Raw genomic sequence first — 18,114 nt, forward strand, 5'->3', positions numbered from 1 at the left:
ATCTAATACTTTCCACCACATAGACTTGGTTTTTCTCTGGTATATAGTTGAAAATTGAGTTCTGGCCGGCGCCACGGCTCACTAGGCTCATCCTCCACCTGTGGCGCCGGCACACCGGGTTCTAGTCCCGGTCAGGGCGCCAGATTCTGTCCCCGTTGCCCCTCTTCCAGGCCAGCTCTCTGCTGTGGCCCGGGAGTGCAGTGGAGGATGGCCCAAGTGCTTGGGCCCTGCACCCCATGGGAGACCAGGAGAAGCACCTGGCTCCTGCCATTGGATCAGCGAGGTGTGCTGGCCACAGCGCGGTGGCCATTGGAGGGTGAACCAATGGAAAAAGAAGACCTTTCTCTCTCTCTCTCACTGTCCACTCTGCCTGTCAAAAAAAAAAAAAGAAAAGAAAATTGAGTTCTTATTTCTTTCAGTAAACTAAGATTATTATACAATCACAATATTTAAATTAAAACATAATCTCTAAATCTGATGGAAAAACACCAGCAGCTGCTCTTGGTACTGTTTGGGGGTATCAGTTCTCTCTCTTTTATCTTAAAAAATGTATGTATTTTTTATCTTGTTTATCTCTCTCCAGTTTGTCTGAATGGGATGTCATTGAGTGGAGTGATGATCAAGCTGTATTCAACTTTGTTTATGACACAATAGAACTCACCATTACCTTTGGAGAGCCAGTAGGTGAGTAGCACAAGTAAAATAATCTTTTGTAGAAAAATGAGTGGCTAAACTCATTCAGGATTCAAATTTCACTTTACTACAATAGTAACTATTGACATGATGAAAGCACTGCTGAAAATCTTACAAGAGTCAATCACTTTAGTGTTAATTGAATTTTATTTTATTAGATGAAGAATAAAAATGCCACTACTAAAAATTACTTTTTGCTGAATTACATTAGATGATAAAATTTTGCCTATCCAAATAATGTTCAGGGTTCCCTTTTTTCTTTATATTTTGTTGTAGAAAATGTACTTTAATGGCTGATAATTCTTGACTATTTTTTTTTCTTCCGGTATGTAAGAATTAGGCCCTAAAAAGTCAACTGGAAGTTTTTGTGTGTATATATAGACCTATCATACCAGTTTGAGTCCTGGCTGCTCCACCTCTGATCTAGCTCCCTGCTGATGTACCTGGGAAGGCTGCAGAAGATGGCTCAAGTTCTTGTTTCGCTGCTACCAATATTGGAGACCAGGATTGAGTTAAAGGTTCCTGGCTTTAGCTGGCTCAGCCCTGGCTTTTGTGGCCATTTGGAGAGTGAACCAGCAGACAGAGGATGTCTCTCTCTCTCTCTCCCTTTCTCACTCTCACTCTCTCTCTCACTTCCCCCCTCTCCATCTTTCTCTTCAACTCTCAGCCTTTCAAATAAATAAGTAAATCTTAAAAAAAAATAGGTAGACTTGTCAAAGTAGGTAGAAATTATGATATGGCCACTAGACAGAGTCCCAGCTGTTTTGTTGGAATCTCCTAATTGTCAATACCTTTAGGTCTTTCTTCTTTAATCAGTAAGTTCCTTTTTTCAATGAAAATCATCACCTTTGATTAGGTCCAAAATTAAAACTTTAGAAATTCTCCTATAGCTTATTTCCTCAAAGTTTACCTATGCAAATCATCAGTAAGACATACTGATTTTTATTGCTTGAACTATTTATTTATTTGTTTGAAAGATACAGAGATCTTTCATCCACTGATTCAGTTGGGCCCCTGCACCCACAAAAGAGACCCAGAAGGAGCTCCTGGCTCCTGTCTTTGGACCGGCTCAGCTCTGGCCATTGTAGCCATTTGGATAATGAACCAGTGGATGGAAGACTCTCTCTCTCTCTCTCTCTCTCTCTCACTTTCTCTCTCTTTCTCCCCACCCTCCCCACCCCCCGGTAACTCTTTCAAATAAATAAATAAATCTTGTTTAAAAAATGATGACAAGAAATGCAGATATTTAGAAAGTAAAATTTAAAAAATAATAATACAGTAAAAACAAATACAGTCCTTTTTCTGATTCTTCCTAGTTGGTCTCCCTTTCCTGGACAAGGCTTGTAGGAAGATTACTGAGTTGAATTTTCAGTCTCTGTTAGATGGTAAGTTTACAACATTTAAGCCTTTAAAACTTTGTTGGTATTTTGCAGGTATAAATTATGCCTTAAGAACGCTTTCAATTTTAAGTTAAATTTAAATAATAATAATTTTTCCTATGAGTAGACATAAGATTTCTGGGGTAATACCTCATATATTAGATAAGTTTTAAAAGAAATTATTTTTTAGTATTACTAGGCCTTGAGTAGTGATTAATAGTAGCAATTTTCATAATTTAAAAATTACCATTATAAGTACTTCGTGTTGAGAATGTGTATTACTTCATTTCAACACTATGAGGAAGGAATTATTCTTCATTTTACAAATTAGGGAAAGATCAGCAAATTTTAAGTATTGTATTTAGGATCACTAAAGACAGAAAGAAATCTTGGGTTTAAACCCAAGTTTATATTACATTTGAACCTATCCTCTTAACCAAATACTATCTGTATATGATAAAAATCTAAGTTATAGCAGGAATTTCTTACGTTTCCATATGTTTTATAATTGTGCTTGAAAATAAAAATGAAGAGAATACTTATGTACTAGTAGTTTTAGGGATTTTTTTTATTTATAAATTTGTATTTTTAGACAATATCATATAAATGGATAATAAATAATACCCTGCTCTTGATTTTCTTTTCCCCCAGAAAGTAAAGCTCCTCCTTCCTCCCTTTTAGTTCATAAGCTTATTTTTCAGTATATTGAGGAACAGGAATCCTGGAAGAAGAAATGTACCACTCAGCATCAAGTACCCAAGGTAAAGCCTGATTGCAGTATTTAAAGAAAAATTAGCATTAAATATCTCAAGAATCAGAACTGAAAATTTACATTTTACTTCAAAATTTGTGGAGAAAATGGAATTAAAGGATAAAATTTTTGCTGCAAAAATTTTCTGGAATTTGGGGCCAGCATTATGGTGCAGAGGGTAAAGCTGCCACCTGAGAAGCATTCCATATGGGTACCGGTTCATGTCCTAGCTACTCCACTTCCGGTTCAGATCCCTGCTAACGGCCTGGGCAAAGCAGTGGAACATGGCCCAAATGTTTGAGACCCTGCCACCCACATGGGAAACCCAGATGAAGCTCTTGTCTCCTGGCTTTGGCCTGGCCCAGTGCTAGCCATTGTGGCTACCTGGAGAGTGAACCAATGGATGGAAGACCTCTGTTTCTCCCTCTTTCTCTATGTAACTGTGACTTTTAAGTAAATAGATAAATCTTTTTTTAAAAAAAAATTGAAATTTATGCATAGTTTTTTCACAATGTACTTTTTTTTGAGCTTTTTGAATACCTTTCATATGCTATCCTGAAATGATATATTCAATTGTTTAGCTTTCTTATTTCTTTTTAAAATAGCCATTAAATATTGAAATGTTGGGTGCTGGTGCTGTGACTCATCAGGTTAAAACCGCGGCCTGCAGTGCCGGCATCCCATAAGGGTGCCAGTTCAAGTCCTGGGTGCTCCACATCTGATTCATCTCCCTGCTAACATGCCTGGGAAAGCAGAGGAAGATGGCCCAAGTTCTTGGGCCCCTACACTCATGTAGGAGACCCAGAGGAAGTTCATGGCTCCTGGCTCCTGATTTTGGCCTGGCCCAGCCCTGGCTATTGAGGCCTTTTGGGGAGTGAACCAGCAAATGGAAGTTCTCTCTCTTTGTCTTTCCTTCTCTTTCTCTGTAACTCTGCCTCTCAAGTAAATAATCTTTAAAAAAAAAAATTGAAATGTTTTCATAATCTCATCAAATATTTTTCCTAGATGCTTCAAGAACTTTCATTGGTAGTGAACCATTGCAGACTCCTTGGAGAGGAGATTGAGTTTTTAAAGAGATGGGGAACAAATTACAACCTAATGAACATAGACGTGAAAAACACTGAGTAAGTGTGTTAGTCCCCTAGGGTTGTCAAAGTACTATAAATCAAGTGGCTTAAGTAACAGAAATTTATCATCTCACAGTTCTGGAGGCTAGAAGTATGAGATCAGAGTGTCAGCAGAGTTCTTTATAAGGACCATGGAAAAGGAATCTCTCCCATGCCTTTCTCCTAATGCTTGGTGGCTTACTGGCAATCATTGGTATTTCTTGGCTTGTAAATACATATTCCTAATCTCTGCCTTCATCTTCACAGTGTTCTTTAATTATACATGTCTTTGTCCAAATTTCCCCCTTATTTATAAGAACACTAGTCATATTGGATTAGAGTACCTCTTACTTCATTAGGATCTCATCTTAACTGATTTCCAAATTCCAAGGTATTGGGGGTTAGAACTCTAAAAGATGAATTATGGAGAGACAGAAGATCAGAAGCTCATTAAAATAATTTATTAATATGCTTCATAGCTAACAATGAAAAGTAATCATTATAACACCTTGCACCAAATGTTTTACCTTCAAAAAATGTTTACCTAAGTTTCATAAGTCAGTATAAATGATGAATATGTTTCACTGTAATCTGTCCTATATTTTTAATTATAAATCTTATCTTTTACAGATTGACACTTTTATTTGCCAGCTCTGCAGCATTTGCAAAGTTTGAGATAACTTTGTCTCTTTCGGCCCATTATCCATCTGTCCCATTACCTTTTATGATTCAAAATCACATTGGGAACACTGGGTGAGTAAAAGACCAGCAGGTTAACTCCCTTTTCACCTCTGTTACTTCATTTGAAAGATCCCTCAAAGTGGTCAGCAAATGGATGGACCATAGTGAAAATGAAAGGTCAGTTGTCTCTGACTTTATTTTGAAAAATTTATTTTTAAATTAGTGACCTTTTTTTCAGTATTATTTATGTATTTGAAAGGTAGAGTTACAGAGAGAGAAAGAGAGACATCTTCCATCTACTAGTTCACTCCCCAGATGGCTTCAATGGTAAGACTGGGCCAGGCCAAAGCCCAGAGTTCAGAGCTTCATCCAGGTCTCCCTTGTGAGTGCCAAGTCTCAAGTTCTTAAGCCTTTTGCTGCTTTCCTAGGCATGTTAAGGCCTGGAAGTGGAGAAGCCAAGATTCAAACCAGTGCCCATGCGGGATGCTGCTATCATAGGATCCAGCTTAACCCACTATGTCACAACACTGACCCCTAAAGTCAGTGACTTTCATTGCTGCATTCAGTGGGAGCTAGAAACCATTGATCTATTCTTTTATATCTGCTTTAGTTTTTGAACAGTCCTGCCTAAAACAGGAATCAAAAAGGGAAAAATGCTATATAAGCTCATTTCCCTTAAGCAACTTTTATAGCCTTTAAAAAATAATCTCTGTGTACTTACAATATTTTTTTTTTCAATTAGTTGGTGGAAGCAGAACAAAAATGTCTTATTCCTACTATACAGTGATAAATTTTGTGACCTTTAAGCCATGTTGCTGACAGATTGGAAGATGTCAGTTTAAAATGGACTCACTTTAAATCTATCAGCGAACACCAACAGTTTAGATTTCTATAGCTGAAGAAATAAGCTAGATTAAAATGCCTCACAATTGCATACAGAATTTGTTTTCAGGTCTACTTTTGGAATCTCATATTAAACTAAACAGCCTGGGTATTTCCAGAAATACGCACTTGTTCTTAGGAAACTAAGAAGACTACCCAAGAACATGCATTCAGCTGAATGGAAGATATAAATACAACTTCCCAGAAAAAGTAATTAACCTTTCATTCTTTCCAGCCAAGATGAAATTGCTACCATTCTATCCAAAGTGTCATTGGAGGACAACTATTTGAAGAATGTGGTCAAGCAAATTTACCAAGATCTGTTTCAGGAGTGCCATTTCTACCACTAAATCCATGGACCACAGTTGTAACAAGCAAGCAGCATGCACTTAATGATACTGTGTCAGGGTCTCCATTGCTGTTTAACCTTTATCTTTAGGTCATAGAAGCCTAGTAAAATTCCCACTGATGATGTTATAATTGATATGTTTGAGTAGTTTTCAAATCTGTATAATCAGGGGGTGATGAAAGGCCTCAAATATTCTGTAACCACGTTGCTCATTTTTGTTTAAAGTTTTAAGTAGTAGTACACTTAGGGAAAATTTCCCCTGACTAAAGTATTGCTCTCTGCTTTGTCCTAAGGAGGAACATTTAAGCATAGGAGAAGTTACCATTCACAAAAACATTAGCCATTTGCCCATAAACAAAACTAGGATTTTTAGGTAGCTTGGCTTTTACTAGCAGATATTTCTGAAATAGAAACATGTCTGTTTACAAACAACTATTCCTCCTTTTTCTCAGGGTCAGAAATGTTGTTAAGAAAAAGCAAATAGTATTCAGCTATTTGAATTGTTACCATCTTTTCTTGAGGGCCTTGCTTTTATTTTGTGATGTCTATGGTTTTCCCAGTGAATAGTTTTTTAAGCAGGGTAAATTCATTTTGGCCCAGTATGTATGTAAATATATTAATGTTGTATTTGTGATATAGTAAGAAGATGTATATATCATATAGTGGATATAGAAATACCTTTCTGCTTAGTTTCCATCTTTCTGAGGAAACTTTATAGCAAAAAAATAAATTGTCATTTATTAAGTAATGACATAACACAATATCACACCCTGGACACTAGTTTTATCAATTTCTGGCAGTAATGATAAACTTATTAATAAGTATATTTCCTGAAAGTACACCCTTCTCATTCAAAAATAAGCATATCCATTGATTATTAAGTGACCAATATTATCTATGAGGTAGACAAATATGAAATAACTTTTACCCAAACTTTTGTCAAATCCTAATCATGATAATTGTTTCTCTTATATTTAATTCTAAACAAACATATTTTCATTCTTAAACTGATTTGTCTTAAAGTTTACTGTTTACTTAGGATCAGGTTAAAGTCCTGTGGGTCCCTTTGAGTATTATCTTCCCTCTTGGTTTCCACATCTGATATAAAGTCCAAAGATCATATGGTCTTTTAAGCTTCAAAATTCAAAATTCATTTGCTATGAAAACTAATATGTATTCCTTATATAATATAATAGTATAATCCTTGAAAAACTTTTAAAGTTATAAGTATGGTCCAATTTCCCATAAAACTTAAGTTAGCTTTCTTACTGGAGTTTTGTTTTCTTTCTTCTGTAAGTCGTAAAAAGTAGAGGTTTTTATTTTATGTATTTTGGTAACCTGGAAGAACTAGCTGCAAGGATGATTTGGCCTATAATGATGGTCTCTTGCTTTCTTGGGTTTGGAGGATGTGATTATAATATTTACCTACCTATTTGTATTTTTCTTTGTTCAGAGTATTGGCTATTTTCATAAAATTGTTTGGAAATTTATCTTTCAATAATTGGAAAGATTATTTTTTGCACATTAAATTTGTTACTTGAAATCTTTTGTAAATAATGTGTCTTTATTAAGTGAGGAGTATTGACCATGTATCAAAAAGATTTATTTACCTGAAAGGCCGCAACAGCCAGGACCAGGTCAGGCTGAAGCCAAGAAGCCCAGAGCTTCATCCAGGTCTTCCACATGAGTGGCAGGGCCCAAGTACAAACCAGAGCTATCCTTACATCCCTGAAGCACAGTAAAAGAAAACTATTTTGAGTTTCCTGAAGAGTCTGTTATTTTTTATTTTCGAGACAGAAAACTCCCATCTGTTTGCTCATCCCCATGCCTATAATGGCCCTAGGCTACACTGAGGGCCATATCCAGGTGACTAGAACTCACATAGGTGAGGTACCCATCTACTTGAGCCATCCCTGCTGCCTCCCCAGGACTACATCAGAAGGAAGTTGGAACTGGCCAGCAAACCCAGGTACTGATATGGGACATGGATGGTTCAGCTAGGACAAATGCCTGCCCCCCCCCTTTTTTTTTTTTTTAAGATTTATTTATTTGAAAGGCAGAGTTAAACAGAGAGAGAAGGGGAGGCAGAGAGAGAGAGAGAGGTCTTCGATCCAATAATTCACTCCCCAATTGGCCACAATGGCTAGAGCTGTGCTGATCCAAAGCCAGGAGCCTAGAGCTTCTTCCAGGTCTCCCATACGGGTGCAGGGGCCCAAGGACTTGGGCCATCTACTGCTTTCCCAGGCCATAGCAGAGATCTGGATTGGAAGTGGAACAACTGGGACCCAAACCAGCACCTATATGGGATGCTGGCACTGCAGGTGGAGGATTAACCTACTACGTCACAGCCCTGGCCCCTCCAAGTTCTTAGTGGGTTGTTTTGAAGGAAAGAGATTAAAAACTAGTCAGTTCATTTTAGAGAAGACTATACATTAAGGGATCATTTCTATAGCTACTAGGGAAGGCTCTCTGAATATATGGTGTACTAGAAATCATGAGGAAGAAACACAGCTGTTTCTCCTGAATATGAAGCTGGTGTTGCTTTGATCCAACTGCCATTTGCCACTGATGATAGTTCTTACCTTTTTTGGGAGAATAAAAGAGACAGAATGCAGTCGGGGTGGTTTCCATTTGTTTAATTGGTCTAAGCAGAAAGAAAATGAATTTTATTTATTCACTAGACTTGACTCTAAATCCCAATTTTAATCTCCAGGAGCAAGAATATAAATAGCCCATTTTGGATTAAATGAAGACTGCTGGTCCACTTAGTTGTGACTGGAAAGGTCAAAGTCATGTGACATCACTGGTGGGGAAAGGACTGTGGTTTTGCAGACTTTTTGAGCTGAAATAGTATGAACAAGGGGGTGGGCGAAAGTGGGTAGCTTTGGTATGGAAAATAGTTTACTGTAGTCCTAGGCCCTATCAAAATTAATCATTAAATTACTAAAGGTTTTTCCTAGGTCTAGAATGGCTCTTGAATCTGTTCTCTGTCAATGCCCTAACTTAAGCCTTCAACTCTGGCCTGAAATATTGCACAAGCTTCTGAATGGATTTTTGCTGTCTCCGCTCCCTCTTGAAATTGTTTTTTAATGCCACGAGATGATGGCAAGAGGATGGTGTGAGCTGTTGACTTTAAAGCACTCCACAAACAGAAAATAGTAGTAGTAGGGGGAAAAGTAAATTAACCTATGACTGACTCATCTTAAAACTGAATTATTTGGGGGTCAGTGTTCTGACACAGCAGCTAAAAGCGGATGCTTGGGATGCCAGCATCCCATATCAGAGTTCTTGGGATGAAGTTCTTCCTCTGTTCCCCTCCTCTTCCCGGATTTGTTTTATTCATTTGAAAGGCATAGTTACACAGAGACAGACAGATCTTTCATTTGCTGGTTCACAGCATAAATGGCGTTAAGGTTAGGAGCTGGGCCAGGCTGAAGCCAGGTGCCAGGAGCTTCATCTCCACAACCTGCTAATGAACCTGGGAGGTCCAAATTATGTGGGTCCCTGTCACCCACGTGGGAGACCCTGATGGAGTTCGTGGCTCCTGGCTTTGGCCTGGCCCAGCCCAAAGAAAGGGAACCAGCGGGTGGAAGATCCCCTTCTCTCTGACTTTAAATTGATCGGTAAAACTTTAAAAGAAATACTTCTTTATTTCCCAAAGTAAAGACCAAAGCTCCTAACACCTCTTAGCTTGAACTAATGTAACTTTCACGGTCTCCATTCTTCCTCATCAGACAACACTATTCCTTGAACAGTTTATGTGCAAGCCCACACTGCCCTGTTTTTATGCCTTCCACCTCTTGCTTCTTCACCCAAAAACTCTACTCAGCTTTCAAAATGGGAATCACAGGACGAACTTCCTGGTAAACCGTAAGGTTTGCCTTCTCAAATTCTGTGCCTCCTTCCTCGGGGGTCCTGCCAATCTCCAGTAAGCCACTGCAGATGACTGATACGGAGTCATTTCTTTCTCCCCTCTACTAGCTCCGTTTTCATCCATCTGCCACAGATTCCTCAACTCCACCCCTGTCGGGGGCCTGGAAAGCGCTCGGCTCTAGGCTACAGCTCCCAGAAGAACCAAAAGCCCACACTCAAGGAACTACCAACAGGTCTCCCGGAAGTCAGGGCGCCCACCGGTGCCTCCGGGAGATACAGCCCCGGCCCCACCACTCCAGCTCCTGGGAGCTCTAGTCCTCCATCTGGGGAAGACAAGAAGGTGGCGGTTTACAACGTTTTGATTAGTCCTTGCGTTTAAGGGAGGCGGGAAACTCATAACACCACGCGGTGCCAAGTTCCTCAGCCCTTTCCCTACGGACCCCGAGCTCGGGCGGCCGGGGCGGCCGGGGGGCCGGCGGAGCGCGAGGGGCGGGGCGGCCGGAGCGGCCGGCGGAGCGCGAGGGGCGGGGCGGCGTGACGCCGACGCGTGCGTGACGCCGCCCTGGAGGGTTTTGGCGGGACTTCCGAAAGCCGCCCTGCAGGACCAGCTGTGTTGGCCGGCTCTTGAGGGGAGCTGAAACCTTCCGCTAGTCACGGGTTTGGATTTGAAACTCGCCGAGGTTGTGCGCAGGGGGCCGGAGCAAGGCGTAGACAAGCGGGTCTCGGGTCGGGGCCGAGGCCCTCCGTGGGTCGAGCACGCGCCGGATCAGCGGACAGAAGCCCGAACGAGCGACGCTGTAGGCCCAGGTGAGTGTAAGTCGCCGGCCTGGCCTGTTTCCACGGCCGCGGCTCCTCCTCTCGTTGACCGGACGCAGACAAGGGCTTGTGCTCCCTTGGCCGGCTTTTGGAATCTCCTGGTGAAAAAACGGAAGATGGCGGAGCCGGGGCGTGCCTGCGCCCAACGGACTTGGGGCTCGTTGTGGAGAGTCCCAGCAGCCGCCTGAGAGGTGTAGTCACAGCTGTTTCACGCCGCCTGCATTTACGTGCTCCTGCTCCGTCTGTCCATGACACCATTTTTTGCTTACAAAGTACCAACCTTAAGTTGCCAGATATTTTCATGCTTTAGATGGAAAAGCATTCATATGGTGCCTAGGAAATTTTCCGAAGTGGGATTTGGCACGCAAAAAGCCTTCTAAAGTGGACTGAAACACAATATAGAAACGCGCAAGTCCCAAGCGCCTACAGCGATTATTACAAATTGAATACACCTGTGTAATCACGCATGTCAAACAAAATGCTGTCAGCACCCAGCAGCCTCTCTTCTGCCCCCTTGTCGGTTATTTTCTCTCTTCTGTTAACCGTGTATACCATTAACGAATACCGGCTGTTTTTGAATTTTGTATGAATGCACCAGAAGTTTTGAGAGTTTACTTTTTCCACATACTTGCCAACACTTGATCTTCGTCATTCTTTTTATTTTTAGGTATTCTAGTAAATAGTAATATTTCATTGTGGCTTAAAATTTAACTTTCCTGATATTGGTGAGGTTGGGCATTTGTTCATGTTTCTTGACCATTTGGACGTCTTGTGAAGTGGCTATTCAATTTCTACCTATTTTTCTACTGATTATCTTTTTCCTCCTGGTTTGAAGGCGTTCTTTATATTCGGATTAACAGCCATCAGTTTTATATGGTAAATATTTTCTTCTGTATTTGACTTCTCATTCTCTTAATGGTGTCTTGAGGGATAGAAGTTCTGAGTGTAAGTGTAGCCCAGTTTTTCAGGTTTTTCCTTTTTGGTTATCACATTATGTATCCAGTTGAATTCTTTCTCTTTCCCATGGTTGTGATTGTTTTTACCTCTTAAATTTAAATCTGTAATCTAAATTGGAAATTGACTTTTTTTCTGTGATATGAGAGGGATCAAGTCCATTTTATTCTGCAAGACTAGCCAGTCGGCCCAGTACTATTTACTGAGATGACCATCCTTCCCCAATGCTCTGCAGTGACATCTAGTTTCATAAATTAGGAAGTGGAGGTTTTTCCGTTGCATTCAGCTGATTCTGATACATGGCATTCTCATCAACTCAGTATGCTAAATCTGCTGCTAAGAGATCTGTACGTGAGTCAATCAAGACCAGATGGTCATCCAGCAAGAGTGGAATTCATCTTTTTTTTTTTTTTTTGGTGGAATATACTTATTTATTTGAAAGGCAGAGAGAGATAGATAATGGTTCACTCCCCTAAATGGCTGCTGCAGCCAGGTCTGAGCCAGGTTGAAGCAGGGAGCCAGGAACTCTATCTTGGTCTTCCATTTGTGTGGCAGGGGGCACAAGCACTTGGGTTGTCTTCCACTGCCTTCTCAAGCACATTAGCAGGTAGCCGAATCAGGAGACAAGATTGACCCTAATATGGGATGCAGGTGTTCCGTAACATGCCCTGGAATTCCTATCTGTCAGACTGTTTGTCCTCAGATGAGAGTACCTCAGAAAGTTCGTGGGAAGTGGAATTTAAAATGAGGAGTTTATTTTGTTGCAAATCAACTTTGAAATCCATGCATAGTTGTTTACATAATACACATTTTGTATGTATTAAGGAAGAATTCTTTCAAGTTTTATTTATTTGAAAGGTAGATCAACAGAGAGAGAGCATGAGAGAGCTTCAGTCTGATGGTTCACTCCCAGATTGCCACAACAGCCACATCTGAGTCAGGCAGAAACCAGGAGCCTCCTTCCAAGGGTAGCAGGGCCCCAAGTGTTTGGGCCATCTGCTGCCTTCACAGGTGCATTAGCATTAAGCTGTATCAGAAGCAGAGGAGCTGGGGCTTGGAACCAGCACTCAGTGGGATGCTAGCATTGCTTTGTACAACACGAGCCCCGCAAGCTGACCAATTTTTTTTTTTAAGATTTATTTTTTATTTATTTGAAAGACAGAGTCACAGAGGTAGAGACATAGAGAGAGGTCTTCCATCAAGTGGTTCACTTCTCAGATGGCCGCAACGGCCGGAGCCATGCCGATCCAAAGCCAGGAGCCTCCTCCAGGTCTCCCATGTGGGTGCAGGGGCCCACGGACCAGGGCCATCTTCCACTGCCCTCACAGGCCACAGCAGACAGCTGGGTCGAAAGAGGGGCAGCCAGCACTAGAACCGGTGCCCATATGGGATGCTGGTGCCCCAGGCCAGGGCTTTAACCCACTGCACCACAGCACTGGCCCCATCAGTCTTTTTTTTTTTTTTTTTTTTTTTTAAGATTTTTTTTTTTTAAAGGTTTATTTTATTACTTGAAAGGCAGAATTAGAGAGAGAGAGGTCTTCCATCTACTGGTTCACTCCCCAAATGGCTGCAGTGGCTAGAGCTGTGCCAATCCAAAACCAGGAACCAGGAGCTTCTTCTAGGTCTCCCACATGGGTGCAGGGGCCCACGAACTTGCACCATCTTCTACTGCTTTCCCAGGCCATAGCAGAGAGCTGGATTGGAAGTAGAGCAGCCAGGACGTGAACCGACACCCATATGGGATGCCTGCACTGTAGGTGGCAGCTTTACCCTATACACCACAGCGCTGGCCCCAAGATTTTATTTACTTGAGGAAAAGTTACAGACAGAGTTAAACTCAAATGGTTACAATGGCCAGAGCTGAGTTGATCCGAAGCCAGGAGCTTCTGAGTCTCCCATGCAGATGCAGGGGCCCAAGTATTTGGCCCATTTTCCACTGCTCTCCAAGGCCATAAGCAGAGAGCTGGATCAGAAGAGGAGCAGCAGGACACGAACCAACACCCATTTGGGATGCCAGTGCCACAAGCAGAGGCTTAGCCTACCTACTATGCCACAGGTCTGGCCCCATGCTGACCAATCTTAACTTTAGCATACTAATGTTATTTTAGGAATAGACCTTACAATTAAATTGAAGATTTCAGAGTGATCAGGGTATATACCTGCTTTATTTGCTTATTCACTGAAGTCTGGCATTGACTAAAATAGTGATCTTTAAATTCCATATACTCCTGTTGGAAGTAAAAGTGTGAGCTATAAGCTATGATCCTTGCTTGTGATGGGAGGTCCTTTTTTTTCTTTTTAATTTGAAAGAGTTATAGAGAGAAGAGCCGAGAAGAGATCTTCCATCCACTGGTTCACTCCCCAAATGGCTGCAACAGCCCGGGCTGGGCCAGACCTGAAGCCAGGAGCCTGGAGCTTTTCTGGGGCTCCTACGTGGGTGGAGGGCCTAAGCACTTGGACCATCTGCTGCCTTCCCAGGCACATTAGCAGGGAACTGGATTGGAGGTGGAGCAGCTGGGACTCAAACCAGCACCCATATGGGATGCCGGTGTCTCAGGCCGAGGCTTAACCTGCTATGCCTCAAGCCAGCCCCCAGAGGGGCTTCCCTAATCTGTTTGTTCTTTCTCTACCATGAATGGAGCTTATATAGAGTGGGTCACCACTCTATATCTTCTTTTAATAGTCCTCTAACCCCCATGCTCCTCTTACTGGAAGAAAACAGAACTAAAATAGTTTAACCTTTCATAGTCCTAAAAAGTCTATAATCATTTACCAAACACCTAACATTTCTTTTTTTTTTCCAAAGATGTATTTATTTATTTATTTGAAAGAGTTACACAGAGAGAGAGGAGAGGCAGAGAGAGAGAGGTCAGTCTTCCATCTGATGGTTCATTCCCCAGTTGGCCACAGTGGCCAGAGCTGCGCCGACCTGAAGCCAGGAACAGGAGCTTCTTCCGGGTCTCCCATGCGGGTACAGGAGTCCAAGGACTTGGGCCATCTAGTACTGCCCCCCCCCCCCCAAGGCCACAGCAGAGCTGGATTGGAAGTGGAGCAACCGGGTCTCCAAACCGGCATCCATATGGGATGCCAGCTCTTCAGGCCAGGGCATTAACCCTTTGCACCACAGTACCGGCCCCCACCTAACATTTCTAATGAGTCATCATATAATCAGCAGAAAACCCAACGTGTTTTTTTTTCCTTATTGTATTTATTTGAAAGTTACAAAGAGAGAGAGGTCTTCCATCCATTGGTTCACTCCCCAGATGGCCACAACAGCTGGAGCTGAGCCTATCCAAAGCCAGGAGCTCCTTCCGGGTCTCCCACATGGGTGTAGGGGCCCAAGGACTTGGACCATCTTCTGCTTTCCCAGGCCATAGCAGAGAGCTGGATTGGAAGTGGAGCATCTGGGACTCGAACTGGTGCCCATATGGATGCCAGCGCTGCAAGCCAGGGTTAACCTGCCATGCCACTGTGCCAGCCCCCCACAACGGTTCTTATTTAGTGATATACCAGTAGAAATACACTGACAGTGATTTGAGCCATAAGCAGAAAGGAATATATTTGGGTTGGCCAAGGAAGAAGCAATATTGTCTGATGACCAAAGCCCAGGCTTCCTGAACAGACATGAGTTACAGGTTTTATACAGCTTGTTTCTGGGGAAGTTGAACATATTCTTTAAGTGTTGGAGAAATTCTGGGAAGGGTTATGCATATTCAAAAGTGGTTGGGTAGACATGCTTACAACATCCTGTTTGTTGCCTGTGTGTGTTCTATGTTTAGCTGGGCATAGAGATTTAACATAATGGATTTTGGCTTTCTGTAAGGAAAGGTGAAGGGAAGGGTACAATGACCCCTAGTGGGCAGGCTTCTCAAACTACCTACAACTAATAGGAACTTGGAGCTTCTTAATGAAAAGTGTTAGCCACTAAGCTGTGTCTTTGTTCAATCAGTTGCTTTCCATTTATCTGTAAGAATACCTAGTTATTTTTGACTCGAGTTGAAGCAAAGTTGGGTTATTTTTTTCCAGATATGAGGTGTCGGTAAAGACCTGGCCCCTACCCTCAAGGAATATAAAGCAGGGGCTCAGGAGGTGTAATTGATCTAGTTAAGATATGCACCTTTAATAAGCAGAATTGTCCTGGCTCTTCTGGAAAGTCTAGTACAACTAACTAGGTAGATAGATGGAGAGGAAAGCTCTAGGGAGATTTGTTCTTTTTCCTGCCATGATGTAGGTCATGATTAGATGCCATGAGTACAGTGATTAAACCAAAAGTCAAATACAGTCATTCTATACTCTTGGGGCACTTGGGGCCAGGACCCCCTCAGGTATTAAGCTTTGTAGTTGTTTCAGATCCTTGTGTAAAATGACAATCATATTTGCATATAGCACAGATACCCTCCCATATGCTTTAAACCATTTCTACTTTGTTTTTAATACCTATTACAACGTAGATGTTATGTAAATAGGTATACCGTATTATTTGGGGAATAATGACAAAAAGACTACACATTACGGGGGCAATTTTTTTTATCATGAATATTTTAGATTTGCAGAAGTCACAAATATGGAGGCCCAGGTGTAATTCAGAGATTTGCTGAAAGTTAAGTTTGTAGCTGTATTTTTTTTCTTTTTAAGATTTATTTATTTGAAAGGCAGGGAGACAGGTAGAGACAGAGAAAGAGATCTTCCATCCACTGGTTCACTTCCCAAATGACCACAATGGCTCGGGCTGGGCCTAGTCAAAGCCGGGAGGAGCCCAGAACTCCATCTGGGTCTCCCACATTGGTGGCATCATCTACTTTCTTCCCAGGTGCAAAAGCAGGAAGCCGATCAGAAGCTAGTGTCATAACTATCAGCTTAAACCACTGTGCCACAACTCTAGCGCCTGTAGCTTTGTCTTTATCTCCATGAAATCTCTCCATTATTTATACTGAGAGCCATCTGTATTTTTCAGTGATGGCTATGCAGATGCAGCTTGAAGCAAATGCGGATACTTCGGTAGAAGAAGAAAGCTTTGGCCCACAGCCTGTTTCACGGTTAGAGGTATGTTTTTGGTTGCTAAATTTGGAATTATAATATTTTATTAGACTTCCTATTAGGAAATACCACCATCTTATATAAAACAAAGGTTTAGTACTAAAGTCAAGTCCTAAATTGAGTTTCAGGAAGATTGTCAAGGATCCTGTTAAAAAGACTTAAACATTGCTAGCTATATGTGGTCAGGTCTGTTTTGTCAATGATTCTCTTCCTACTTTACCGTTTTCCTTTTTCAGAGCCAAATTATCAGAACATATAGCCTAGGATCCCATGGTCGAAATTTATGCTCTTTGTACAAAGTCTGAAAGTTTTGTTTAAGGAATTACAGTGCCTTGGGTTATTTATGCAGAGCATAGAGAGAAGCAGCTTCCCTCTGTTGATCTAGATCTGTGCAGAAGTTAGCAGCAAGACAGCCGTCACAGCAAGTATGGCTGGGAGTTTTTAAGGTGTAAGAGCCAAGCTCCAGTTTAGGACTTTGCATGAGAACATCAAGCACCAGAGCTGGCGCCCTGCACTATTTCTGCCTGTTGTACAAAAGCCCCAGAGTAAGTGCAGCTGACTCGGACTGAAAGAAGGTGGAGGTGAAGCAGAGAAAGGTTTGATTCGTAGGTCTCCTATTACATATTTCTTCCATCTCCAACTATGCTGCAAAACTCTGTGAGTTACTTAATGGATTTGTGATAGACATTTAAGAGTTCAGAGTCATAACTTCAGGTTCCAGGAACATCATCATACTTACACATGGCTATTGCTTGAATATTAATAGTATTAATATTAAACACATGGTTTCTGTTGAGAAATACTGATCTTTCTCCTCTCCTAAATATTCCCTGAATCCCAAATAGGTACACATCCCTCCACTAACTCTTGCTTTCCCAGAAGGTATAGTTTCAGTGACAAATAAAACCAAAGCCGACCTTAGGTATAGGGAAGAAGAGGTGTTTTTGGTTGTGGATTGTTAGGAGTAGTATAAAAGTGGTCATGTTTAGTAACAAAAAGTAGTATTCACTTTTTTTTTTTTTTTTTAAGATTTACTTATTGGAAACTCAGAGTTAGGGAGAGAGAGAAAAACAAAAAAATCTTCCATCTGTTGATTCACTCCCTGGATGGCTATAATGGCTAGCACTGGGCCAGGCCAAAGCCATGAGCCAGGAGCTTCATCTGGATCTCCTACATAGGTGACAGGGGCCCAAGCACTTGGGCCATCTTCCGCTGTTTTCCCAGGTGCATTAGCAGAGAGGTAGATCAGAAGTAGAACAGCTGGGACATGAACCAGTGCCCGTATGGGATGCCAGCATTGCAGAGGGCTGACTTTACAATGCTGGCTCCTCAGCATTCTTAATGTCACTGGCTACAGCATAGCTTTACAGTTATTATTCTACAAAAAAGGTATAGATATACCAGAATAGTAATCGCCTCAGCTCTGGAGCAGCTTTATCTGTTCATCTTAGATTAGTATAAAACACCATTTTCTTTGTGTATGTTTGATGTACAAGGGTGGGAAGACAACTGGTTTAAAGTGGCTTTTTTAGGGCCCAAATCATTGAGAGTCACAGTCATTAAAGGTTGAGAGTACTGGTTTAATTCCAATTC

At 41.5% G+C, this 18,114-nt stretch overlaps 2 protein-coding genes and 1 pseudogene across 4 annotated transcripts in view; all 3 read left to right on the plus strand.

Annotated features, from left to right (window-relative positions):
- KNL1 (kinetochore scaffold 1) overlaps positions 1–7,375 on the plus strand; it is a 76,757-nt gene extending 69,382 nt beyond the window's left edge. For all 3 annotated transcript variants that reach the window (XM_062205641.1, XM_062205642.1, XM_062205643.1), the window contains 6 exons: positions 584–684; positions 2,010–2,078; positions 2,724–2,833; positions 3,829–3,947; positions 4,560–4,682; positions 5,728–7,375. In XM_062205641.1, coding sequence (XP_062061625.1) covers positions 584–684; positions 2,010–2,078; positions 2,724–2,833; positions 3,829–3,947; positions 4,560–4,682; positions 5,728–5,842 — 637 coding nt within the window. In that variant the 3' untranslated portion in view covers positions 5,843–7,375. The remainder of the gene's footprint in view (positions 1–583; positions 685–2,009; positions 2,079–2,723; positions 2,834–3,828; positions 3,948–4,559; positions 4,683–5,727) is intronic.
- Positions 7,376–8,262: 887 nt separating this feature from the next.
- On the plus strand, positions 8,263–8,466 carry LOC133770871 (small nucleolar RNA U3; annotated as a pseudogene).
- A 1,811-nt stretch (positions 8,467–10,277) lies between these two features.
- The window catches only part of RAD51 (RAD51 recombinase), a 43,908-nt gene continuing 36,071 nt past the window's right edge, over positions 10,278–18,114 (plus strand). The window contains exons 1-2 of the mRNA XM_062205646.1: positions 10,278–10,521; positions 16,439–16,527. Coding sequence (XP_062061630.1) covers positions 16,441–16,527 — 87 coding nt within the window. The 5' untranslated portion in view covers positions 10,278–10,521; positions 16,439–16,440. The remainder of the gene's footprint in view (positions 10,522–16,438; positions 16,528–18,114) is intronic.

Source organism: Lepus europaeus, chromosome 11, assembly GCF_033115175.1.
Source record: "Lepus europaeus isolate LE1 chromosome 11, mLepTim1.pri, whole genome shotgun sequence".
NCBI lineage: Eukaryota > Metazoa > Chordata > Mammalia > Lagomorpha > Leporidae > Lepus > Lepus europaeus.